General features: G+C 40.8%; 1 protein-coding gene across 3 annotated transcripts in view; it reads left to right on the forward strand.

Annotated features, from left to right (window-relative positions):
- The window catches only part of pag1 (phosphoprotein membrane anchor with glycosphingolipid microdomains 1), a 95,428-nt gene extending 70,181 nt beyond the window's left edge, over positions 1–25,247 (forward strand). For 2 of the 3 annotated variants that reach the window (XM_012868605.3, XM_012868604.3), the window contains exons 9-10: positions 20,816–20,875; positions 22,022–25,247. In XM_012868605.3, coding sequence (XP_012724059.3) covers positions 20,816–20,875; positions 22,022–22,363 — 402 coding nt within the window. In that variant the 3' untranslated portion in view covers positions 22,364–25,247. Of the gene's footprint in view, positions 1–1,600; positions 1,706–4,673; positions 4,906–6,620; positions 6,679–9,853; positions 9,951–10,988; positions 11,159–11,316; positions 11,752–20,815; positions 20,876–22,021 lie in introns of those variants that run through there. The other variant, XM_036145219.1, reaches the window with a different exon arrangement.
- The last annotated feature ends 1,126 nt before the right edge of the window (positions 25,248–26,373 follow it).

The raw sequence follows: 26,373 nt of genomic DNA on the forward strand, positions 1-26,373 counted from the left end.
GGACAGGAGCCTACCACAAGCTCTCTAGGGTGGATTTTATTATTTTTATTATTTTCAGACACAAGTCATAGAGGACCTGACAACATGTCAACCTCATGTATTCCTCTAGTGTTTTATTATGATCCAACCTTATTATACGGTGAGAAAATCACTGAGCCCTGCTAGTTTTATTATTATTTAGCTACGCCGCAGCAGGGAGCCAACAAGAGAGTGTGCATGTTAGTTATAACGTGTTACACGATACTGTTGAGCAGTGATGTCACCTAGCTATTCGTCTCCGTTTCCTGACTGATCAATATAGTTGTTCCCCTTGTGTCATCTTGTACTCTTGTTTACATGGCGACTGCTTTTCAGTCAATCTGTATATTATTAAAATAAGTAAACGGAACTAAATTATTTTCAGTTATTCGCTTTAAAAAGGGAAACTTTGAATATCACATAAGACCAAAAAAACAAAAAAACAAGGATTTGTGATATAGAAATGCCTGCTGCCTAAAGTATGTCTAAAAGTTGAGGGAAATGCGGTTCAGCAAGTCTTGCAAATGAAGAGTTGTGGGTTCACTTCCAGCCTCGTCCTGCCACATGCTGATCCTGAGGCTAAACTACAAAAGCGTAACTAAAAATAAGTAAACTTTTCTTAAAATTTTTGTATTTGTCCTTGATTTGAGCAGGTAAATAAGATTATCTGCCGATAGAATAAGATTTTTGCGCTTAAAATAGAAACAACTCATCATCATCATCAAGTGCAGAATATCTAATTATCTTATTTTAGGGGTCAAAACACTCATTGCATTGGCAGATGATCTTATTTAACTTTTAACAAAAACACAAAAAAGATCCGTTTTTGCAGTGTGCGACACAGAGCCTACCCGTGTAGGGAGGGTTTTCCGTCACGCACACCTTTCGCACATTGCTGGGGTGAGTGCTGGGAGTTGTAAGCCACGCCCCCTTCGGCTCTGTGATCCCAGCCGCAGGTTTTAAAAGTTTGTGCGCCCCGCGATCAAGGGGAAAACAAACAGGGGATTATTGGTTGTGATGTTATTGCTGAACAGCGATCTGAAAGCTGCTCCTTCTGCTCAGTGCGCCTTTTTCTGAAGCATTTTTTTCTTCCACATGACTTTCCACAAACATCCTTAGACGCAGAGCTCTGGGATTAGCCGTTTTTAGCGATAGCCCTACTTTTGCTATGAGCGTGTCTTTCATTGTCTACTGCACAACTGCCGTGGTCGTGTAGGTCATAGCGTGACAGTAAAGTCTCTGTATTAAACTGTCTTTTTTTGAATCGTCTTATGCAGTAGTGTAGTTTTCTGAGAAAAGTCTGATTTGAATTTACATTAGTTGTAATCCATAATCATCACAAATCACAGGAAAGAAATAATTCTGTGCGCAACGAATCCTAGTGGGAATTTCCCTTTTTATAAGTGGAACCGCTGAAATGAAGGCACTTTTTCAGAGATTCTAATTCACTGAGATGCTCCTGTATGTGCGTATCAGAGCTTTCACACAGCCTGTTGTGAATTTGCACACCAGATTCCCTCATTACCACCCGACTTACACGGCTTCCTGTCTGCAGCCACTGATACTCACTCCCCGAAAAAAGCCAATCCCCGCTCCCTGAGGTAATAACCTTCCCCTGCCTTCCTCTCATTTTTATCTTCTCTCTTCCAGGCGAGGCCACCCCTGACTAATCGTCCACGGCGTCGAGGTAAGGCTGTTTTCCCCTCCTCAACAGGCACTCGCACAGAAAGCGGCAGGAAAACTCCACCGGTGTGCCCAAAACAGAAAACCCCCCTCCACCTCCTTTTTTTTAAGTTTTAATTTGCTTTGTACTCAAATGCAACACTTCTCTGCCTGCCAGAGCACGAGTCCACGGCTCCTACGCTGCCGCCGGGACACATTAGCATAGGATGCACAGGGGGGAGAGACAAAGAAGTTTGTTCAGCGCTGGAACAACTTGCGTGCCTTCTGCACACTCCTGGCTGGAGTTTGGCTCATGCAAAAAAATAAAGCAGGAAGTAAGAGCTTCAGTTCCACAGTATTCCAATGCAGCATCTATGGTCTGGTTGTCCCCTTGGCTGATTGAATGGAAGACATACACAAGAAGTGGGCAAATATGCAAAATCCAAACACTCCTGACTTTGTGTGCTCCTTGCTCATTGGCCTCCTTTATATCCCCGCGTCCTTGCAAACACACAAAGCACACTCTCTCTGGGCTACACACCGCCCCTCTCCACATTTATTTGTTTGACATTTCTAGAAGCTCACACGTTCTCCCTCCCCTCCTCCACCTCCCTCCTCGTGCCCCCCCCACCCCCACCCCTCCTTCCCCACACCGCCCCATGAATCATCTGTGATAAAATCAGGGGGTTCCATCAGTTCGGTGAAGCCTAACTTTAGCTGTTAGACGGAGACGTGAGGTGCTTTCTGATGCTGTGCGCAGAGCCCGCATGCTGGCTGTGGAGGGTCTGTTATGTCTATGGATGGGGGGGGGGGGAGGAGGGGGGCACTGCAGCAGACTGCACTGCAGCCACACTCTGTTCTGCTGTGCCACCTGCTGGTCATATCTGGACATAGCATGCAGTTTGAGTTGATTAATGTTAATCAACAGAGGATTAAAGCTGATTAACATTAGCCTTAGCTGGGGAGTCCTCAGGGTGGAAAGGTGGAAACAGGTCTTAATGAAATATATGTCTAAGCAGCCAAACTCTTTTCCAAAATCTTTTATATTGAAATGTAATATTAAAATTTCTGTTAAGTGTATGGCTAAAAATGCCCCTTAACAATTGAAGTCCATTGTAGTGTTTGTTTTATTTCCTTAGTGCACATTTTTACACTTTTGGGAAGTTGCAGAGACGTTGATTTAAAACACATAATATCTGCAGCTATTATTTGATGATTTTGAGCTTTGGGCAGCCAGTCTCAGAAACTAAGACAGGAAAAGCACTAATGTTGGTTTAGCTTCGTTTTTAATAGTTTATTTATTACCAGGAAGAACTAGAGAGGACTGGTTAGGGATGCAAAAATGTTTGGGTCAAGGCGGCAGGGTTTTGGGTTAATGATACTTTTAAATATTTGATATTTTGGTCAAACTTTAACAGCTGTGTTTCATTCAGCTTTTATAACAGAACCGCTGGAAGCCGCACCCTTTATACTCATTGGCACCCCTGCTAAAGATGTGTAAAAAACACTTCAGATGAATAGTTTCTTTCTTGCAGTAGGATCATTTAACACTGATTATTTAAAATTACATACCCTTTAATTTGAGTATATTGGTTTGGTGGCTGGGGAGAAAGAATTAAAAACATTTAGATATATAGTTTTCACACAAAACCAAGGTAAAGCACAATTATTGATCTGACTATTTGCTAAGAAGACAACTACTGGAGTATACAGTTCCTCTCCTGCAAAATAGGGTAAATATGCATGGGGAAGTGTAAGAAGCGCGATTGCTGTCTTATCTGACCAAAGTGCATGGCTGCAGGTCAAGTCACAGTCGCATTTAGAAAAGTCCATACGTTTATTTTGGTCAACATTAAGATAGCTGCAAAGTTTTGTCCTCTGAAGTCAGCTTATCCAGGTTCCCAAAAACAACAAGAATGGAAGAAGAGTCAGACCTAGCCGAGCTGTCCCGAGTTCAGTGGGCAGTGTGGCTGTTGCACATAGAGCAGACAGTGAAAGTTGCTGCTATAAAGCATTAATTTGCGTCCCTTTAAACCAGAGGTTTTGGCAGTATTACAATAGAAATATGTAGATCAGGTAATAAGCGTCTTACATTCTTGTAAAATAAGAAAAAGAAGAAAAAAAAACATTTTCAGTTTGTTTTTCCACAAAATTAAATTCCATTACGCCCCTAATTTCTAATACCCCTTACACATTTAGAGTTAAAGCAATCTTTTAATTTTACCAACATGTTTCTTATGACTATAAGTTATATTAATTGTTGGACCAGCCCAACCGGAGTCCTGCATGGAATCGGAGAGAGAATATTTAGATTTGGGTGACGCCAAGGAGGCCTTTTTAATAATTATAATAATAATTATTATTGTATAACTTGATCTCACAATGGAGAAATTGCACCTTAACCCATCCCCTTGGGGAGCAGTGGGCTGCCACTGTGTGGCGCCTGGGGAGCAATCGGGAGTTAAGGGTCTTGCTCAGGGACCCAGAGTGCAGGCAGTGGGGATCGAACCGGGTACTTGCAACCTTCTCAGAGCACAAGCTCACTGCTCTAATCACTAGGCCACCACTCCCCCTTTTAACCTCAGTATTGAATTTGAGTTGATCTGACCGCAATTAAGAAAGATATAAATTATGACATGCCATTTTTATAATCAAATCTGTAAATAAAAACAGGCGTTTTTTTTTTTTTTTCAAAATTGGAAATCCTTTTACATTATTTTATCATTTGGGAGATGTTTGCCTCATTTCTAATCAGAAGCAAAAGGTCTTGGCTAAATGAATAATTGTGAGCTAGCTATAAATGTTAGTAGAACTGATGGTAGAAACATTTTTTTGAGCATCCTTTTGTTTGTCACCTCTTTGGGGGGGGGGGGGGGGGGTAAAGGGACACGATCCAGAAAAAGCAACAAGTCATCAGAGTTTCATTTCTTTGGGATGATTTTTGAATCAGACTCCAGCTGAACCCGTGTTTGCATTTGCTTGTGTTTTCCCAGCTGGTACCTGTCCGATGTCCTCTGCCCACACAGTGTGATGTGTCATGGCTCCATTGCTGAGTGGAGTGCGGTGGCTGTCGGAGGCGGGAGTTGTTGGGTCGGGGACGGCAGCTGCCACCGGCGCCGCGTCCTGGCCGCAGAGTGAGCAGCTGGTGTTGGTCGTCACCCTCAGCATCGTCACCGGCTTTCTGCTTCTCTCTGTGCTGCTGGGGCTCTGCGCCAGTTGCCGGGGGTGAGTGTAGCAAAAAATGCATATATTTTCTTAGCAATTTAATGTTTGGCCCTTTAAGTTCTCGAAGTGAATAAATATGGACCTTCATAAACAAAAGAAATGCTGTCCATCGTAGCACATTTCCATTGACTGACTATTTTACAGGTGCATCTCAATAAGTCCTAATTTTATTTTAAAAAAAAAAGTCTTTCTTTCAGTAATTCAATAAAAAAGTGAAGGTCATATATATATATATATATATATATATATATATATATATATATATATATATATATATATAGAGAGAGAGAGAGAGAGAGAGAGAGAGAGAGAGATATCCTATTATCCTATTCCTGATGTTTATGGCTTTTAGCTTATGAAAACTAATACATATGACCAGTTAAAGAAGATTTTAATACAGAAGTGTTGGTGTGGCTTACACATTCATGGAGAATATTGCTAACCTGAAGACAAATCATTACAATGTCACTGCTGAGGAAGCTTGATGTATACAGAGTATTGTGTGCAATCATAATGGAAAGTTCAGTGGAAGGAAAACGTGCCATAGAAACATTGCAGAAGCTTTTGAGAAGATTGAGAAATAAAGCCCATTGAAGGCAAGTCAAATTTATTTGTATAGCACATTTCAGTACAAAGACAATGCAAAGTGCTTTACATTATTAAAATATAGGAAAATAAAACAGAATAAAAGCAAGTTGAAGTGTTTTAGGGAGATCCACAAGGTGCGGAAAGCAGATTTAGCAATTAATTTAAGGTCCAGGTGTATCGAGGAAGAGTGGAGAAGCGCTGAATCCAAGTTGTCCAGACGGAAGTTCATAATCATTTTGGGGAGATATGCCACATGTTTGTGTTTTGTAAGGTCCAAAGTCAGCACCGCCATCAGCAAGGAACTTTTGGAGCACCAGATGCTTCACAGCAGCAGTGAACATAAGGTGGAGGCTGCTATGGAAGCAACCCTGGCTTCCTGAACACTGCAGCAGAGCCACAGCCCATCTCTCACATCTCCTTCACGTGATGCAGTAATTCATGCAAAAGGAACCTCAACAAAGTATTGAGTTCAAATACTGCATAGTACATAAACATAGTAATTGCATTTTGGGTATTCATCAGGACTTAGCCATAATTATTAAAATAACCAGAAATAAGAACTTAAATATATCACAGTGTAAAATGAATCAATATAAGGTGTTAGTTTTGCTTTTTGAATAAACTGAAGACAATTAACATGACGTATTGAGCTGCACTTGGACTCCTACAAGGCTACGCCTGTCTTATTTCCTAGATCACCTAGATTATATTTTCATTTTCTATACGTTTCATGTAGCTGTCTTACTTTCACATCTTCCTATTATTGTAAATCCATTGCTGCGTCTGCTCTCAAAGCCCCTCAATGTCAGATAGAAGCCCACAGGCTTTGTTTAAAAAAAAAAAAAAACACTGGCAGGTCTGTTACACTGGATTGCATCAGCTTCCACCAGTGGACCTTACAAAGTGAACAAAGAGTCTATGTTTTTTTTTTTTTACCTGAAGGACAAAGTCCTTGCATTCCTGGTTTGCAGTGTACACATTAGAGACTAACGGCTTCTTTTTTTTTCTTTTTTTTTTTAGCAAAATCTGTTATTTGATCATGTGTTAAAGTCAAAAACATTGAAAAACACACAATTCTTGTTCTGCACCGTGTCTTCCCGTCATCTCTTTATTCTTCCCTCTTTCAGGCAGAAGAAAGCAACAAATGGACATCCTGCAGGAGACCAGCAAAACCTTGTAAATGGAGTAAGTAGGATTGCATTTTAGAAAAATAAACGTCAATGTTATGTATAATGCACAATTACTAAGGAAACCTGAAATACCACAAAAATGAGATAGTAAATTCTGGTTTAAATTTTTAATCCATGTTCTTGCAACATTGTTTTGCATTGCCACCGTCCCTTTTTCCCTCAGCCTTGACATGTCGGTATAAAACTCAGGTACTTTATGCTCATTTTAGTCTTAGTTTGTTTCTGCTCAGGTTTGACCGTTAATATTTTCAATAGATATGACTGCTTTGGAAACATTTAGCTTGAATAAATCTTCTACACAAAAGCCCAGAACCTAGTTCTATACAAATTTCATTAGACCAGAGTCTAATTCAGTTGATTAGAAATAGCTAGCAAAAAAAATTTATTATTCAGAAATGATCAAGTCATAGTCTTTGCAGCGAAACCATATTGATCACTTTGTCATAGAGACACAGCTTAATTTCTAAACAACGGGCGAGGAGTACTTTTTATGGGAAGGGGGAAAAAACAAGGAAGGACTCATAGTTAACGGTAGCAATAACTTTTTGAGTGGCCTTTTCCAAGAAAGAGACGCTGCTAAACACAGAAACACTAACCCCAGGGCTGCACTGAACACGGAAGCGTCACAGGAGCGCCAACCAGCTCACCGCGGCGCATTTCTGAAGCGCACGCCGCTTCTCTAAAATACGCAGCTGTTTTATCGACTCCAGTCAATCTAGATCAGAGCGGATCGTTCAGGCAGGAAGTCAGTTGATGGCTTTACAACGAGTTCACAAGTAAGAGACTACATGTGTGGACTTCGGATTGCATTTTACTATTACTGTCATTTTCTGCGGCTCCAGCACCAATCCACCAGCGGATCTCACTTGATACTTGACGCCTTGGACGACTATTTTAATTTTTAATTAAAGCCTACAAGTACACTATTATCTCGCGATGACACAATCTTCGCATGATCCGAGTCCAACCTCGCACCGGCGCTCCGCTCTTAATCGCTCCCGGTGGAAAGGGTGCCTGGCAGAAAACCGCTGCGCTCCCGCGACACTTGCACGTTCAGTGTTCAGGGTCAGGGGTACTTTCAAGGAGAAGGAGGAAACAAAGGGAGAATCCAAAGTTAATGGCAAAATGGTTGCAAAACATCTCTATGATCATTGTTCTTATCTCCTACGTATAAAGAGCGCACATGCGTGAAATTCCACTGACATTTCCAGATCAACTACTTTACTGTTGATGCTGTTTAATTTAACCATATCACTCCAAATCACTTCAGCAAGTCTGAAAAGAACAATATAATATTTATGGAGGTGACCTCAGCCATTTTCTTTCTGTTAATGACACCGTGTCCTCTACAATAACAGTCAGGCGTTGGATACTAATTACCAACTGCATTAATATCCATACCTCCCTAATCAGAAAACAGTTAAATCCGACCGGTCTGCAGCCTTCGCAGACTGAACGACTCTCCTCTTATTGCCTTATTGTGTCGCTCGTTCGGTGGCTTTGTTATCATCCGTGCGTGTCTGTCTGCCGCATGTATTCGTCCGTGAGAACATCCAGGAGAGCGCTTTCCGCGTTTGATCGATATCTTCACTCTAACCCTCTGCACAAACATAATTTGCCGGCTTGCCAGTTTGTTACAATAGGTGCCCATTTGTATGTCGGACCGTGTCAAAGCCTGGCAGGGTAAACGGGGCTCTTTGTCTGTGAGCACCAGTATGTATTCCTCTCTCACCTGCAATCCGTCTGCATTGAGTATCACTTATGCCTCTTCATCATTTACTGCGGCGGTTTTTTAGACTCTGATTGTATTTTAAGCACTATTTTTTTTTCTCTCTGACTAAGTTTGGCATCATTACTGTCGAACACAAATCAAACAAAACCGAACTTTCGGAGCTACAGCCAAACATAATGCTTAATGACGACATATTTTCAGCCAAGCGGTCGATGACATTTATTAGCAGTATAAACAGAAAGCACGAATTAATAAATGCGTTATTGCGTCGTTTGTCTAAAGACGGCAAACAAAGGCGAGATCACATGAAAACTATCGAGGTTATAAAATAGTTAAAACATTACATCATTGAATGCAGCAGCTATGAGAGCGTGTGGCCACTAGGTGGGGCTGCAGAGCTTCTCATCCACCGTCCTCCAATCAGACATGCAGGATGAAAACAACAAACCTAAACAAAGAACCTTCCGGGCTGACACCTTTTTGAGGATGTTTTCACATTTTCTGAACTCTGTGACCGAGTGCTGATGTTGCTCAGAGGAACAAGAGCGTCTGTGTGTTACCAAATCCCAGCTCTGTCTCAAAAAGCGCGCAGCACATCCTGTGTTAATTGGCGTACTCTTCTTTTATTTGGAGTTGTGAGTGGCGCAGGGAAGCCTTTGCTGCAGATTAAGTAGAGATGTGTTGTTGTTGTTTTTTAAACGCTCGCATGATGTTCCTCTTTAGTAATCGAATTTAGGTGCAAAGAAAGGATCTCAGCTGCTGGTGTCTCCTTATGAAATCCTAACCAACCTGCCATTTTCAGAGATGTCGCTCTGTGTCGCTGAGGTTTTTGTGGAAGGAAGTTTGGTGAAACAGGGCAACAGATATTTGTGCGGTTTGGCCTCTTTGACTGAACTTTTGCTTCTTTTCTTGACTTAGTGTTGCCGTCTTCAGTTCAGTGGATATTAGATCACAAGCGTGAAATAAAGTCCGAGAGTTGTTTCAATGTTTATTTTTTTTTAAATGCCAGACCTCTTCAGTTTAACTTGGTGCACGTCACAAACATGCAGATTTGTGTGATTTAGGTGCCATTTTCCTTTGTTGTTTATGCAAACAGAAATTGTTAGCTATCTATAGTAATCTGTTCTTGGTAATCAAGAAAAAAACTGATGCTTAATTAGGCATGAATAATGTTTAGGTAATGAACTTAAAGTAGTGTGACCAGAATAGCTCAGAGAAAAAGAGGCAGGGCTGCATGAAAATTGATTAGCGCTGCAAAGATGAGAGAAATATCCAGAAAGCCGACGAACCTTTTTAAAATCGTTGCGCTTCCTACCGATTCTGCGTTGCATAGGTGTTTGAAAGTCACCCATTTTGTCCAAGCAAGCGCAGATTGATTTCTGCTCTGCAGCGAGGTGGGCTCTCTGCAGCAACAAACATCTCATCCTTTGTTGTGCAGGTGTCAGAGAAGGAGGTGATCAGCCAATCAGCAGACAGTCCAGTGACTGACGCGGCAGTCAGCAGCTCTCACAATGGTCCTCTAACCAGCGGTACAAGTAAGCAGAGACATATAGCCTCAGCTTTGTTTCATCTTGTCATTCGTGTCGTAGCTGTCATGCATCATGTCTCCTTTGACCACAAATGTCAAGGTATGCTATTAGGATTTGACTTCATATTACAGAAAGTAATGCAGAATTTCCAAATAGAAGGGAAAGGACCCATAGTTTTAGTCTTTAGTGTATTTATAAGTAGATGTGTGGTCTTATATGGCTCTAATGTATGGCATTATTTCAAAACCTACCAAGACATGACCATCATCCTAAAACCGAGAGCATAGATCAGCAGTAAAGCAGCAAAGTGGTCCATGGTAACTTTGGCAGAGCTGCAGAGATCCGCAGCTCAGGTAGGATCATCTCTTGCCACTAAAGCTATTAGTTGTGCTCAGCTCAGATCTGGCCTTTATGGAGGAGTAGCAAGATTGTTGAATTCTTAAAAGAATGCCAAAAGGATCCGTCTCTGTAGTTTTGCCAGAAGCCACGGTGGCAACAGCAAACACGTTAAAAGTGCTTTGGTCAGATTAAAGTTGTGATTTATTTTTTTTTAACAAATGAAATGCTGTGTGGGGCTCAAACCTACACCTTGAACACATCATTCCTTCTGTGAATCATGGTAGCAGCTGCATGATTCTGGGGGGTAAGCGGTTCTTCTGCAGGGACAGGGAAGCTGCTCAGAGTTTATCGGGGGGGGTGCAAAGATGAATGAATAAATCAGAGATTATACCCCAAAAGACTTGCAGACGTGAATGCACCATAGGGGGATCGACAAAGTATTGGCTCAGGGTGCACAAATGTTTGCCGCTAATCCAGGAGGATTTTTATTTGTAAAAACCCCAGTTTTTATCTTAAAGGATCTACTTCTGATATCCTGGTTAAAGGTATGATAGCACACCTTTTAGTGGTCGAGTGGGGTCTACGGCCCAAAAGGTCAAAGGGGGGACACTTTAAGGATCATCATGTTATGCAAGTATGTGGTTGAAATGGGACAGAAAAGGTAAATCAATTGAAAAATAAATAGTCTGTGTCTTCCTCCAACAGTCCTCTCAGACACGCAGGACACCAGCCCTCAGCTGTCCGAGGAGCAGCTCTCCAGCCAATCAGAGCTCAGGTCCTCTAAATATCATCAGGACCGAGAGCTTCCCAGCCTCCCTCCAGGCAGCACCCATATGGAGGGCAGACCCCCACCCTCAGGAGACAGCACTTATGAGGTCGGCGTTTAAAGTCACCTGTTTTTACTACGCCCCGAGTTTGAATGATGTTATCGAAGCTTTTATTGTGAGGCTGTTATAGCGAGTACTGGTGAATTAAAGGACGTGGCAGTGAGAAAACCAGATCAGTCAGACGAGCCTGTCTCTGTGGTCTCCAGGTGGTGAAGGAGATGGAGGTGGCGTCCCGCGACGTCAGCGTTGAGGACTCTCTGTACGAGACTGTCAAGGAGATCAAAGACACCTCTGTGCAACCCCGCCTCGCCAACGGTACCGTCCAGCCGAGCCCCGATGAACCTCCAGCTCAGCCGCACGTCCTTGTCAACGGCCACCCCAGCCCCTGCACGCCGGAGCGGGGGCCGCTCTGCGAGGGGGTGGAGTACGCCTCGGTTGACCTGCGAAAGAAGAGCCGTCACAGCGCCGACCTGGAGGCCAACAGGGGCGCCGAGTACGCCGCCGCTCTCTCCCAGCAGCAGCGTGCGGAGGAGCCCGAGGACGACCCGCCTCCGCCCGTACCAGAGAAGGTCCTGGTGGAAAACGACGGCCGGTCGGTGGTGATGAACGGTCTGGAGGGGGCCGGGCTGCACAACGGAGAGGTGAGGACTGAGCTGCACACCTGTAGATGACTGGACACATTAAAGGTCAAAGCTGAAGTGCTTTTAAAGACAGTGGTCTGCAAAAATGATCAATTGCCCTGAATTTGTTTTCATAGTTTGTCTGATTACAAAACATCACAATCTATTTAGATTTTATGTGTTACACCAACATGTGTACATTATAATTATGCAGTTGGATAGAAAGGATACATGCTTTTTGATGTTTCTTAGACATAAAATAACTGAAATGTGTGTCATGTATTTTTATTCAGATGTAATGTTCTGAATCACCTTTTGCTGCAAGTCTTCTGGATCATATCTCAACCTGCTTGTGTCTAAAAAGACTCACACTTTTGCCCGTTCTCTACTAAATATCTGAAGCTTGGTTAGAGTTTCTAATTCTAAGTATGCTGGTGAAGATTCTCAGTCATCCAGGTCATGCTCATTCCAAAAAAAAGTAAAAAACAAAGCAACTGGACTTGTTTTCCGTTGTTGAAGATGTTTCGCTTCCTCTCCCGGAAGCTTTCTCAATTCAAAAAGTCTGGAGTAATGTGGAGTAACAAGCTTTATACCATTGCCCAACAAAGGCCTTGCAAGGGCTTAGACAACATGCAAATTCAATCGAAACAGGTCCACCCCTTAGTAATGGGCGGTCGTTAAAGCCATTAAGCCAGCAGATTGGACTGGTCCACTCCTCTGTAACGAGGAGTCGTTAGGGTTGTTATTGGCTTGGCTTAAAGCAACAATGTTTTGATCACCCGAATGAGGGTAATTCTCTAATTCTAAGTAACTAATTTATTTTTACAGGCCTAGCCACAGACTCTTGATTGGATTTATGTCTGGACTTTGAATAGGCCAATCCAACACAACATCACATGTAAAACATGCCATTGCGGCTCAGGCTTTAATTTCAGCCACCTAAATCCTTCTGGAAGTAGAACCTACACCTGAGTCTCAAATCTTTTGCAGCTTTTAAAGAGTTTTTTTTCCAAGATTGCTATGAATTTAGCTTCATCCTTCCCCACAGTATGATGCTATCACCACCATGTTTCACAGTGAGGATGGTGTGTTCAGGGTGATGTGCGGTCCTTTTTTCCACCACGTGTAAAGGCCAAAAAGTTCAGCTTTGGTGTTATCTGACCAGACCAGGCTGCCTCTTCCAAGGACTTCTTTCACTAAAGTTCTCTAACAAACCAGTGAGACCTTCAGAGGACAGCCAGATTCATACTAAATTACACAAAGGTGGATTCCTGAAGGCGGTTGCTTGGACTGGATTTTATTTATGGATTTCATTATAAGGGGGCCTGAATTAAAATGCATGTCACATTTATTTTTAGATTTTTGGTTTGCTACCCATTTTATAGTTTTCTATTGACATTATGGTTACGCGCCTTATAAATGCAGTTTATTTGATGGACACAAAGTTTAGTTTGGGTTTGCAAGGTGACAAGATCCGTAATAATTCTTTGGGTGTGAATACTGTTGCCCTATCTATTTTAAAATGGAGGACAGAAGAGAAGACTGAAAATAGGAGCTGGAGTTAGAAAAGCAGAAGATAGATGGAATAGAGATGCTGATGGCGAGATTGACTTAAAAAAAAAAAAGCATTGAAATGACTGGGAGGCATTAAGAAGAAAGAGTCAAGGGTTCGGGGTGACCCAGCAGCATACAGATGAAGTCCTCTGTGACCAAAGAGTGAAAAGTAGTGAAGATGGTGGGATGATAAGGAAGAAAAGGCTCTGAAGAGGAGAAAGGGAGAGCAGGAGATGGGACTGATGGGGAGCGATTGAAGAGGTGAAAACTGATGAACATCACTGTAACGTTGGGGCTACAGCAAAGCAGAGCTGCTCTCTACGCGCTGGCTTTGACAAGCCGACAGCATATCACATTAACAAGCACATCGCAGCAACTTTTCTCATTTAAAAACTCTCCCCTGGAGTTAAATCTGTTTGCTTTCATCTTCATTTGCATTTTGCTCTCTTTCTCTTTCTCCTGTTTAAAGGGATTATTTAGTTCGTTAGTGTCTGTAGAAAAGCTAGATTTATTTGTTTCTGTTGTTAGCTGTTAAAGCAACGTTTTTAGAAAAAGATCCTTCGCCGAGGAGGCGTCAGATGCATGAGTTCTAATGCAAATTAAAGTACAACTTGCGTCTATATGGATCCCAAAAGGGACCGTCTCCATCTCTATGCGACACTGAACTGAATGAACCTGGGCTAAATTTAATAGAAAGATGAAAAGATTAAAAACACAAAAAGGCAATAGGAGCCCAGTATAGTATTTGGGAGGAAACAAAGCTAATTATGAGTATAAACAGTAGTTTATTTCATGGGTTTGTATTGCAAAACATTGAACATCTGAGATATCATGAAATATACCATTTATGCTCCCAATGTTCAGCATTATTCTCTGAATTTATTCTTTAAACTTTTTCATTGTTGAATTCCATTGATATTTCCACCCCACTTATCTGTCATTATACCCGTGCTCTTAAGTTGTGGACAGAAGCAGCAAAACGCTTCTCTTTAAAGGGATATAGTCAAGTTATATGTTTAGAAAAAAAAGACCAAAGACCGTTTGATCATGATAAAATAAAGCTATACATTAAATACACCGATCTACAAGAACCTCATATCAGAACATTTACTCACATCAATCAACTCTGCGGTCACATCTGAGCGATCGGCAGGTTTAGCATCTGCTTCAGTGAACACAAACGTTCATACTGTATTCCCAGCGACATTGTAGTCTTTTCCCTCCTAGATTCATATTTTTTTGCGTTTTTTTTTTCTTTTTTACATTGTTTCGCTAGGAGATGCTAATAGCCGTTAGCCACTTCCTTGTTTTATCCCTACTGCACATGCGCAGTGTTGTACTTCCTCTGCTATTAAAAATAAACACAAAAGGCTTTATTAACTAACAAATTGAGCAAAAACAAATCATAAAATTTGAACAATTACTAATATGCCAGCACGATGTGATAATTTTTCATAAAAACTTTGTATGCAACCAGAGTGACGTATGAACAAAAAAGTCAAATAACGTGGCTATAGATCTTTAAGATGTATGTTAAAAATTGAACGCAGCATGTTTTGTCTTATTAGCTTCCCTCTTACATATTTAAAAACACACAGTCAATACTATATATACAGTTTGAGCTTGACTCATACTCTTTGATGTGCTGCTGTTTTGCAGCTTGTTTGTTAAAACCTAGTTTGTAGGTGTTTTCTCCCGTTCCCTTGACTCCTGCTGAGAGGTGGGGAACATCATAGCAATCAGTGATATGGCGGGCTGTCGTCTAAATTAATTCCTCCTCTGAAGATCTAAAATGTGTCATCTCTCCCCGTGTGTTGCCCCATGCTGCCTCTGTTGTCAGTAGCAGCGTAGTTTTTCTCAAAAATCTCACCCGGTGTTGTTTACATCCCCTGTACTGGTGGGGATCCAAATGATGGTGGTTCTGATCCATGTTGGTTAGAAGTCGGGGAGTAAAATGCTCTAATAATAACTCTGTTAATATTGCATTGTTTTATTTTATATTATTATCTTCGACAAATTAGTTTTTTCTTATGACCATGTCTGTAACCTTTTTTATTACGTGTTCAATAAGATTTCTAAATGGGTTGATCAGGCTTCTTTGGACATTAATTGGGCTGGGCGACATGGACCAAAAATAATATCTCGATATTTTTAGGGTGAATGCCGATATACGAAATTTAACTCGATATGTTTTCCTTTTCTTACAGTAATTATAAAAATCAAAGCTTTATCCCAAATGTCTCACAGGCACATTTTCTTTTAAACCCACAGCTAAAAAATAACCTACTAGAATACATAGAATGATAGAATGATTATATTGCTACATAGACCATCTCGATATAAACAACATTGTCTCATCGTACATCTCTTTTTTTAAAATCTTGATATTTTTAAAACCTCCATATATTGCCCAGCCCTAAACATTAACATTTACAACTATTTGCCTGTTAAATTTTGCCTTAAAAACGGATCAAACTGTCTTGCTGGTGGCTTGTTTGCAGCTTGTTTTCTCGGTCAAAAGGGGCGTTGTTGTCAGAGGGCGGATACAATACATTTTTATTATTTGCTAATGTATCTTTAAGTAGAAATACACCAGCTGATCTGTCAGACATTGTAATCGGCCAGGTTTGTGTTGTCCCCGTCAGAGCTGGACCAGGCAGGTCCAATTATTAAAAACTAAGACATTTCTATTCCTATTTATAACATGCATAAAAAACAAAAACTTGTATTCTATACAGGCAGCAGCAGGGAGAATGTAGTTTGACTCTTTTATGTCTTAATCTGTGAAAATCGGTGTTAGCAGGCGGGACCTTAAAAAAATCGGTATAGGATAAGAAGAGTCTGATCGGTTCAGCTTGCCACGTAATCTTAAACTATAGGTGTGTTTACAGTTGTTCCGCTGCACAGACGCCTCTGGGCTGATGTCAGGTTAACAGGGGAGGTTTGCAGCTCCCTGTGGTTTACACCCATGTATGAGCAGGAGCTGACTGCCATTTGTCTTGTCCAAACCATGTATTTGTGTGTCTTTGTCGCACGTGTGTGTTTAGACTCCGGCGCTGTCAGTTCCCCAGACTTCATGATGGATGATTCTGGCCGTAGAAGCTCCTTATCTGTCTGGGGCCTCATACATGCAGACACATAGACACACAAATCATCTGTGCAAATACCGAGACATCTGTATGTAAATATGTAAGCGAAGCCCCTCCCCCCACCCCCACCCCATATCAGGTGGCTGCTCTCCTACGCAGAGACAGACTGTCTTATAGCACCAACCTTGATTATCAGCACTCCCGGTAGAGATGTATATAAAAAGAAGTTGAATAAATTAAATGTTTTAATGCAGTGGTGCAATATTGCACTGAAAACTTTAGGGAAATCTCACCTTTAATTTGTGTGAAGTTGTTTAGTGGTGTTCAGAATTATTATTATTATTATTATTTTACTAAATCACTGGTGGCACATTTGTTAGTTCACATAATAATAAAAAATATTTTAACTAAAATAATGTTGAAACGTACGTGTTATTTTCTTCAGTTGCTGTGACACACATTGCCATTTCTCTTAGGCACTCTTCATAACTGGCAAGACGGGAAAACATCAAAAGCTAGGCAGATGTGTGATCTTCATAAATGAGAAAATAGCTACATGTAAATATCCTTTGCCTAATTTTGTCAACAGAAGAATAAATAAAGTTTTAACTGTTGAAAAACCGCAGCAATAACAACCATAACAACCAGTAGATACGGTCTGTATGCCAGCCAGTGGTTTGGGACAAATGCTAGTGGGTCTCATGTGAAACTGAATCATCATCATCTGAATATCACCTTATGCCATCATCAATAATGCTGTGGGCCCGCTTTTTGTTCTAAAATTCCAGGAAGCTTGTTAGAATACATGAAATACATGGATATTTTAAATAAAACATGGTTGATTGTACTAATAAACTGAAAGTGTAGCCCAGTTTCAACGTTTTGTTAATGTCATTTTGAAGTATCGCAATAAATAACTGAAATAACTTCCTTAATATCGCAAAAAAGTGTCTTTACGCTCGCTCGAGGTGGTTTCTTGCATTTCTTTCTCTACGCCTCCAGTCAGCATGTAACATCGACAATACTAGTCGACATGACAGAACAATTATAACTCACCTGACAGCAACACATTCCTGAAAACCTCACTCCATTTAATCTCAGATGTGTGGTCCAGACTAGTTAGCAACCTCTACTTCCTGTTTAAAACAGCCCTGCGTAACCTCAACTTCTGACGAAATTACACTTTGCCTAGCCTGGTTAATTTTCTGATACACAATTTATTTATTTTTTCCCTTTTTTTGCAACATTTTAAAAGTTTGCTCAAAGTTCGCATTTTTGGATGGAAACATAGCTTGTGTCAGCATTGTGTATTTCAGTCAGATACGTAAAAAAAGAATAACAATTAACTCAGATATGCTTCACCAGGTACAAAATCCACTTAATCATATAGAAGACTTCCTGGTTAGAGCTGAGGAGAAGACATCGTAGGACTGGACTGAGGACACTGGGCAATCTAGAGAGATTGTCCAAAAACAGATGGTCTGTTTGGGCCACAAGTGATTTTTATATAAAATGATTATTTCTTAACGTGGAATTTGTTTCTTTTTCCCCAGTAGATGAATATACTCCAATGAAAGTTGATTAATTTTGTTTAACCTTATCAAGACATGCTACTGCAATAAAAGAGGAGTTCAACCTTTTTTACACATCTATCCTTGAAGTGCCAGTAACTGGGTGGGGATACACACACACACACACACACACACATATATATATATATATATATATATATATATATATATATATATATACATATATATATATATATATATATATATATATATATATATATATATATAAACACAAATAAACATACTCAGGCAGCTTCAGTCCCTGTAAGGCTGCGAAGGTGAGCATTTGTAGATCTGTCATATACAGCAGCTGCACATGTTTACAGCCGTTTGGCGCCTGTGGGCTTTTAATGTGAGAGGCAGGAAATGAATTTGACCCTGCTGGTGGGCTGCAGCGTTAGACGTTTGGGATGCAGCGCAGGAAAATTGGCGATCTATTGATCATTCAGCACTGCTGTGGACCTCTCGCTAAAAGGGAACCATTCTAACGTAGAAAACGTATTTCTTGCCAGATATAACCCATCCTTTTCTTCGTCGCCTTAGATTTCTTGGGTCTTTTGCTCCACAGTGACCACGTACACGCTGCACATCTCAGCTGATGCGCCTAAACGGATGGATGTGTGCGTCTGTCAACATGTACATCGCTCATGACTGACATGCTGACACCTGAGCCGTCCGTCTTCTGAGGTGGCTGTAATCAGCTTACTGCGCAGTCTTTTCTGCACGTCCCGTGTATTATTAAATCTCCTTCATGCGTCCAACATCACCACACACAAACACACACACTCTTAATCTGCTCTTTACACGCACGCAAGCACGCCACATATTATCATTGCACGTCAAAATATTAATCTGTCAGGTGTTAAGATCTGGTTTTGAACTGACCGAAGACAAATATCCATCTTTATGCTTTTAGAGTGATTTCATATATAGGTAATACGATTTTTATAACTCCTGATGCCCGTATAGACAAAATCCATTGTAAAAACAGCTTTTGTTTCCAGATTAAATTTCCACTTTTAATCAGCACAGAGTTTTTGAGGTATAAAGGGGTTTTATTTTATTCTAACAGACTCTTCAAGGCTGCACTGACAGGGCAAAAAGTCACCCCGCATCCTTGTTTTTCCACCAATCTCCCCCACCCAGGGGGCATTCTGCTTAATTGGCTGGCTAATTAAAGTGAAATGACAAAGGCGTCTGCGGCGTTGTTGAGCTCAGGTTGGATCTATAAAAGTAATCATGTCTCCAAATACACGTTATCCATAAAGTAGTCATATTGATTTTCACGCTCTAAGGGAAGAAACACATGTGAAGACACCCAGCTTGGTTGGACAGTTTGATGGATGAAGTCGGCGTGCAGGTTTTCATCCGGCTTGGTAAGAGTGCGTTTTCGCGCAGAGGGGTGGACTTAACTAAAACAAAGGGCTGCACCTCGGTATCTATCAGCTTTGACCTTGGGAACTCCAACCAAGGACTCAATTTAAATGACTACCTGTGCATCAAGTCCAATAGAGGCAAACAAAAAGCGCTGTCTTTTTTTTTCTTGCCACATGACGTAAACTACTTAGGGAGGGCCGGTGGGTATATTGAGATCCTTGTTAGACTCCTGAAGTGCTTTGTCTGATGGGTTTTTGTTGATTAATGGCTGCCTCATTGATCATAAGACAAAGTGGACAGAGGCCGTGCAGAAAAGGCATCCCTCTCCCCGTCACTCCCTATTGACTTTGGCTCGATAATTTTTTTTAATGAACGGACGGTTATATGCAACATTGGCTACAAATGTATCACAGCAGATGCAGAACATGTTTTCCCCCCTCGCACCGGCGAGGATAGTTTTGAATTTCGCCATCGATTGGGCTGCCGAGCGTTCCAAGGCATTCATACCGATTTTTTTTTTTTTTTTTTTTTTTTTTTTTTTACCAGAGTATGCATTTTTGAGAAGCGGTCGATATCTTGATGGCATGTTTTATTAATACAGCTCAATAAGAAGTGCAACTCTTCCTTAATTGTGTTCCTTCTAAGTTGTTTGGAGTGTCTTAGTTGGCTTTTTGTGTTGCAGTCTGCTACTTTTAATCTTTTCTGAGGAGGCTGCAGATCAATTCTCCCTTTCACCAGGTCACGCCCTTGTTTTGCATCCACATTGCCATTTCATCCCTACCTACTTTCATTTTATACCTATAAAAAAACGTTTTTATACTTATGCCTTAAGTATTTGGATAGAATATAGAAGAAAATGACCATAAAAAAGCCTCAGATGTCAATGTAGATATTTATTGAAGGAGCAAACCACTTTTTTCCTTGAGTAGACTATGAGCAGGTTGTTGAAAAATACTTGAATCGTACCATGTCAAAAGAGTTACCAATCATTCGCTGGCAGATGGCCCCCAAAAATGCTGTTTTGAGAAAGCTGGTATGAAAACTATTTGTTTCAAAAGAATTGGCCACGAAAAATTATTTGTTGCAAGCCTAGAGCCAAAAGGTTTTTTTGTTAAATTTTGTCAGTTCCAACCACAAAAAAGTCCTCTCAAAGGATGTAGTAAAGCTTTTTTGGTACCCAAGACACTGGGTCCTAAAAATATATTGTTTCAAAAAAGCATGGTACAAAAACCTTTTTTTTTTTTTATTCCAAAAGAGTTGTGTCTGAAAACAGTCTTGCTTCGGTTTTGTTTCGGTTATAAAAACATTTTGCTCCAAAATAAGAAAAGTTGTGTATGAAAAACTACAAAATGATATAGTGGCTGAAATGAACAGCATCTTGTTGTCAGAAGTGAGCAGGACCCTTAGAAGGTTCCTAAAGGACTCTTTGGGGTGATTGTTTCTTTCATACCTTTGCTCCCACATCTGAATCTGTTTTTCTGTATTGCTCCACAGTTAAAATCTCCTCCGTCTCCTCCACCGGACTTTAAACACCTGCCAACATCAGATAATGAAGTAAGTGTGTCCTGAACCTGCCTTTTTCCCAGTCCTAACACAGCAGCACCTCTTACAAATGCAAATGCTAATTCTTCAATAACTCTAGCACCAATGGTTGAATTACTCTCGACTGCATGTTGATCACCTCTAGTTCAAACTCTGAAATACTTAAAGTAGTCAAACCTGGACTGGATAATTCCCACTGAAATTGAAATTACATTTTTATATTTGTGAAAGCACCAAAAGGAAGCCGTTCCACTGCTGTTTCAGTACTAAGACCTCCTTAGAATTATACAAGATGAGAATTTTAAAGGCGTACTATGCAACATTTTTCAGTTAATTAATGTGTTCCATACCGTTTTGGATGATTAAATGAGTCATTTCAGGTCGAACAAAGGTTTTCTCGGCCGCCCTGGTGGTCTGTGGGGGAAATACCGCACTTGCAATTGCAAGAGCCCTCGGCCCGCACACACAGGCTCAGAAGTCTCGTGCTAGACCGCGAGAGTCGGTCTTGCTTTACGGCGAGAACTCCATGTGTTTTTGCCCTGCCATTCACTATATGCACGCGCGAAAGCAACAACAAAGAACCGCGTGTTAACCTCAAATAAACAGCATATTGAGGTTTTTTTTATTGTTTTTTTTTTAATGTTGTCGAGGCGGTAGCGTGAGTTTGGCGAGGCGGCCGCGGCGGTAGATAGCGCTGCTGGAAACCCTAGTGTTCATACTTTCACTGTGTTAGTCATTGTTTGTACTGCCGTTTTTTCGACTTTTCGTTGCATTCGCCTGTCTGCTAAGCTCAAAACAACCGTGCCTGGCTTGACGGAGAAACCAGAACAGCTGAGCATCTTTACGATAGTGCACTTTTACTTTCGCCCTCTGGGGGGAGCCTCGCTAGAAAATAAACCCCAGTTGCATAGTATACCTTTAACCGATTACAGATTTTTTTACAACACAGTTTGTAATTGTTGAACATTTATTTGTGAAATAAGAAAACAAATTCGTACCTTATTAGTTTCTTGCTAAAATCTTGTCTTGTCCGAGGTTCTTGAACGCCACATCAAGTGTTTTGTCTCGTGAGCTACGTGTCGTGCGACACCTCTGTCGTGTTCAGTGTAAGAGTCAACGAGGAGTGCGTTTAACGTTCCTCTTCTGTCCACGTTCCAGTCACCGCTGTACTCTACAGTCAACAAGACGAACTGCGACCAGGCCGCGAACGAGGACGACAAGGAGCACGACTACAGCAGCATCGCCGAGATCAACGGCCTGGTCCCGGCCTCGTCCTCCAGCGACCTCTACGCCACGGTCCACGACATCTACGCTCAGCCGGACGAGCCCCAGCCGGGGGACGAGCCCCCAACGGACAGCTCAGATCCCGGCTACGAATCGATCCGCATCCCAAAGACTAGCAGCTCGGACGACGACCGCAGAGCCGGGAACGGCAAGCCAGAACCCGACTACGAAAGCGTGGGAGAGCTGGGTCTCGGTCGGGAAATGTCCCGCCTTTGAGTTAACTTGCCTCGCCGTCGCATATTACAGTAGCACTTTGAAGCAGCTGTTAGGGATGCCTTCGATGCAAACTGCTCCTCATGGTTTCCATCGTAACGCGTGTACGTCTTCTATACAGCTTTGGTACGGTTTGTCACATCCGAGCGTCTTTTATTTATCAGCCAGAGTGAAGCGTCGGTACTGCTTGGGCCTTAAGAACTCTGGATTATTAAAAACAAATATCCAATCACAACATATTCAGAAAGCCTGGTCAAAAAAGGAAGAAAAAAAAAGATCACAATCTAGTGCCATACAATTTGCATAAAGGTCACTCACTGACTGTATTAAGTGAAGGTTAGATTATTCGTATGATCTCTTCAGTATTTAGTCTTTTTAGCTTCTAGTATCCGCTGCTATAAGTTAGTGAAGCATCAAATGGTGTACTTCTAGGCTTTCCTTTGTCGGGTTTGCAGCTCCTCCACCATGCATTATCGCTAGATGTTCCTGTGAAAGGGTTCCTGGCTGGGGGGGGGAAAAAAATGAGAAAAGAGTCGATTGATGAGCAAACAGTGGGGATATTTGGTTGTATATGCCAACAAACAGAGACTGCTACCCGCTTGTGAAGGCTTGACATTTGAAAGGTTAGAAACAGTCACTGCGAAGGGAAAATAAAAAAAGATGATTTTCACACGAGCTTATGGTTTCATAGTACATTCAGACCTCTCTAGAAATCTTAGGGTCCACGGCTGCAACTTTTTGTACAAATCATATTGTATTTATTTGAAAATGTTTATTATTGTGTAATTGTGAAACGTGTCTGACTGTGTCTGTGAGAGGATTTTATAGAAGTGTCTTGCCTTTTTTTCATTAAGATGCTAAATGAAAGCTAACGGAGGGTTTGATGCCACTTAGGTACGTGTTCCTATAATTTTGCCGCGTTAGGATGATCGGTCTTCGAAGTACTTATGTGTTTAAATGACACGAAACAATTACCGTGTTGTATTGTTTTTATTCTTTTTTGGTACAAGGGAAAGTCTTCTGTTTGCTTCAAAGCACTTGAATTAGCTTATTGGTACTGCACACATTATCGCCCCAGTCCAGCTTTTATAGCACCTTCCACATTTATTAGCACCTCTGGTAAAGATTTGCACAATGCCTTGAAAAATACATTCACTTCTATTTCAGGAACATTTTAAGAAAATTTAGCTTTGGAGCTCGCCCTCAGCTCCCTTAACATCATTCTCACAGCGTGTGTGTCATCAATATAGAGTTCCTTTGCAGTATTGAAAAATGGAAATTGATTTTTTTTTCAAGCTATAAGAAGTATAGGAAAAAAGTGCTTCCAGAGTTAATTTATTGTAGGATCTAAAAGCCAAAAGTCTGAATTTCTTAAAAAAAAAAAAAAATATTGGAGGCTGTATATCTTTATCTTTGATTTGCTACATCAGAACATAGGCTTCAGTCCAATTCATCCGTTCTTTTCTGGGGGGGTTTATGTCAGTGACAGAAACCAGAGAACGCTCTACCAGGAAATTAAAAAGACTACCTTTACCTCATTACTGTCGTTTAGACCCCTTAGATCAGTAATTTAATATTTTTTGGGGAGTTGATAGCACAGGTCCAGCATAGTCCAAAGGGTTTTGACAGATAGCCTAAGCTATCTGAAATCATAAATTGCTTCTCAGCATCCACATTTAGCGTATGGGATAATCCCCGCCAGGTTCATGAGGAGTTCTAGATTTTTAAAAGAGAGCTGATCTAAGTTGGTCAATGTGCCATGTGTGAATTATCTCTCCATCACACCTCTGAATCAAAAGCCAGCTTCAGCATCCTGTTGTTTCAAGATCTGTGAATCTTACAACCAATAAAACCAAACTGGAGAAATGTTTTCCTCCAAAAATGTCCAGAATGTTGTAAATACTCCAAGCAAAACCTACAAATTTTGAAACAAAATGTGTAGGAGGGTACCTATTTCCCGACTTTTAAATATCAGCACAAATATGGCTTAGTTGAACTTTATGCTCTCGGATCTTTCCCATATTGAAGAGCATTTAAGAGAAATCAGCCTCTGTCCCACGCCAGCTGCACCACAGAGAAAACGTGGTTTCATTTTAAATTGCTTTTTAATAACTATTACAGGCTAAAGAAGGGGTCCCATGTACAGTTTGGTTAACTTGAAAAGTTAAGTACACATAAAATCAGTTTTTATTATTTAGAAAATCTTAGGGGGTGCCAATAAATGTGACATTTTTTAATAATTCTTTGTAAACCAAAAAAAAATATTTCTTAGCATTTTTTGCCCCCTAACTGAATAAATCAAAGGTTGGATGTTTCTCATTTTTTTAGTGTGTGATTAATACTTCAATGAAATACTAATTTACTTTTAAGCCTTTTTACACATCTCTAAAGTGGGTGCCAATGAATTCAGAGGGTGTGTACCTGTAAAAATTTCAGCACATAACGCATTTTAGATCCGTCTAATTAATGGCTCGTGCTGATGAAATGCAGATTAAAGCGCGTATATTGTTAGAGCGCTATTTTAATCAACTGTTATTCACAGGAAATGCCATGTAACCTTGTACTCGTTTGTTCAACGCCCAGAGTAGCAGAACTTTCTTTTTACTATTTAAAAGCAGTTATGAATTTCCAATTTTTTTTTTTTTTTTTTTTTTTAGTTTATTGTAACAGGTTACCAAGCAGAGGTCAGTCAGATGGTACACTTATTTTTGGTACAAGCATTGAAAGATGGGTCTGGTACTTAAATTTGAGGGGGTTTAAATATGTTTACCGGATTGTAATTTTGCTGTACTTTTATTCCTCTTTGCCACAGTATCTACTCCCTTTGCATAAAAATGACTGTCAGCTATTTCCACCCACATCCAAATATTAAAGTGTTACAATATCACCTGTTAGTTTGTTTCATGAGAGACCTTGTTTGTTGTGTGTGTGTTTTTCTTCTTTTTTTTTTTTTTTTTTTTGCACACCCTGCCAGCTCGTTCTGGCTGGTAATCGATGCTTTAGTGATGCACATTTTAAATATTGTTCCTTCTCCCGGTGCTCGACCTGCGAATGAGTGGTTTCCTTGCAAAAGACTTGTAAGAAGATATGCCTATTTCTGCAAGAAGGTATTAGTGAGTGTTGTTGGTAGTCTCCCTTGTGAAAAAAACAAACATTTGAGAGTATTGCTCCTCCATGGTGTAATGTAGCTGCATATCAGGCAATCGGATTTAATGTTCTCAGAATGCTATAAAGGACCTCTAAGCAAATGCCAAAGGGAGATGTTTTAGTGCCAAATCGAATCAGGACAACATACATTAGACCTAAACTCACTCGTGCTCCTTCTCCTCCTTTCCCGGTCATTTAAACACACACAGATTTCCCCCTGCAGGGCGGGGGGGGGGGGGGGGGGGGTAGTTGAGGTTTGCAGAAAGTGCACCCCTCCTTCTGATGCCCTGCCTGTGGCTCCACTCCTCCCCTAATGAGGCCATTTGTTCCCCCCAAATAGACAGCAGACAACTCTGTAGTGACGCCCGCCTTTGATCAAAGGGCCAAGCCCGTTTTGGCAGTTATGGCCACATCTGTTGCTGCGCTTTGTCCGGTTTCCGCTGTTTGTGTGTAAATGTTTTATCACATGAGATTCTTCTATTAAACTATGAATATTATTGAATTTGTGATTTTGGTCTCTGTGGGGCTCTCACAAGGAAATGGAAACTGTTTATTTATTAATTAATTTATTTTTTGACCATTATGACATCAATATACAATAAAACAAATATTCAGGTGGACATGAGTTAAACTGTTCCCAAACTTTTCAGCGCACGACCCTCAACAATAACAGTAATAAATAGTAATATCATAACAGTGCCACAGACTGGTAACCCCATTCTGGCGGATAGGATTTTTTCATTTTTTCTAATTTATTAGAATAAAGTTGTGGAATTGCGAGAATAAAGTAGTATTTTTTTTTTACAAGAACTATCCCCCCTGCGATACAATGAGGAATGTTGAGCCTCTTGTAAAGTTATACTTTG

This window comes from Fundulus heteroclitus, chromosome 13 (genome assembly GCF_011125445.2).
Source record: "Fundulus heteroclitus isolate FHET01 chromosome 13, MU-UCD_Fhet_4.1, whole genome shotgun sequence".
Classification (NCBI taxonomy): domain Eukaryota; kingdom Metazoa; phylum Chordata; class Actinopteri; order Cyprinodontiformes; family Fundulidae; genus Fundulus; species Fundulus heteroclitus.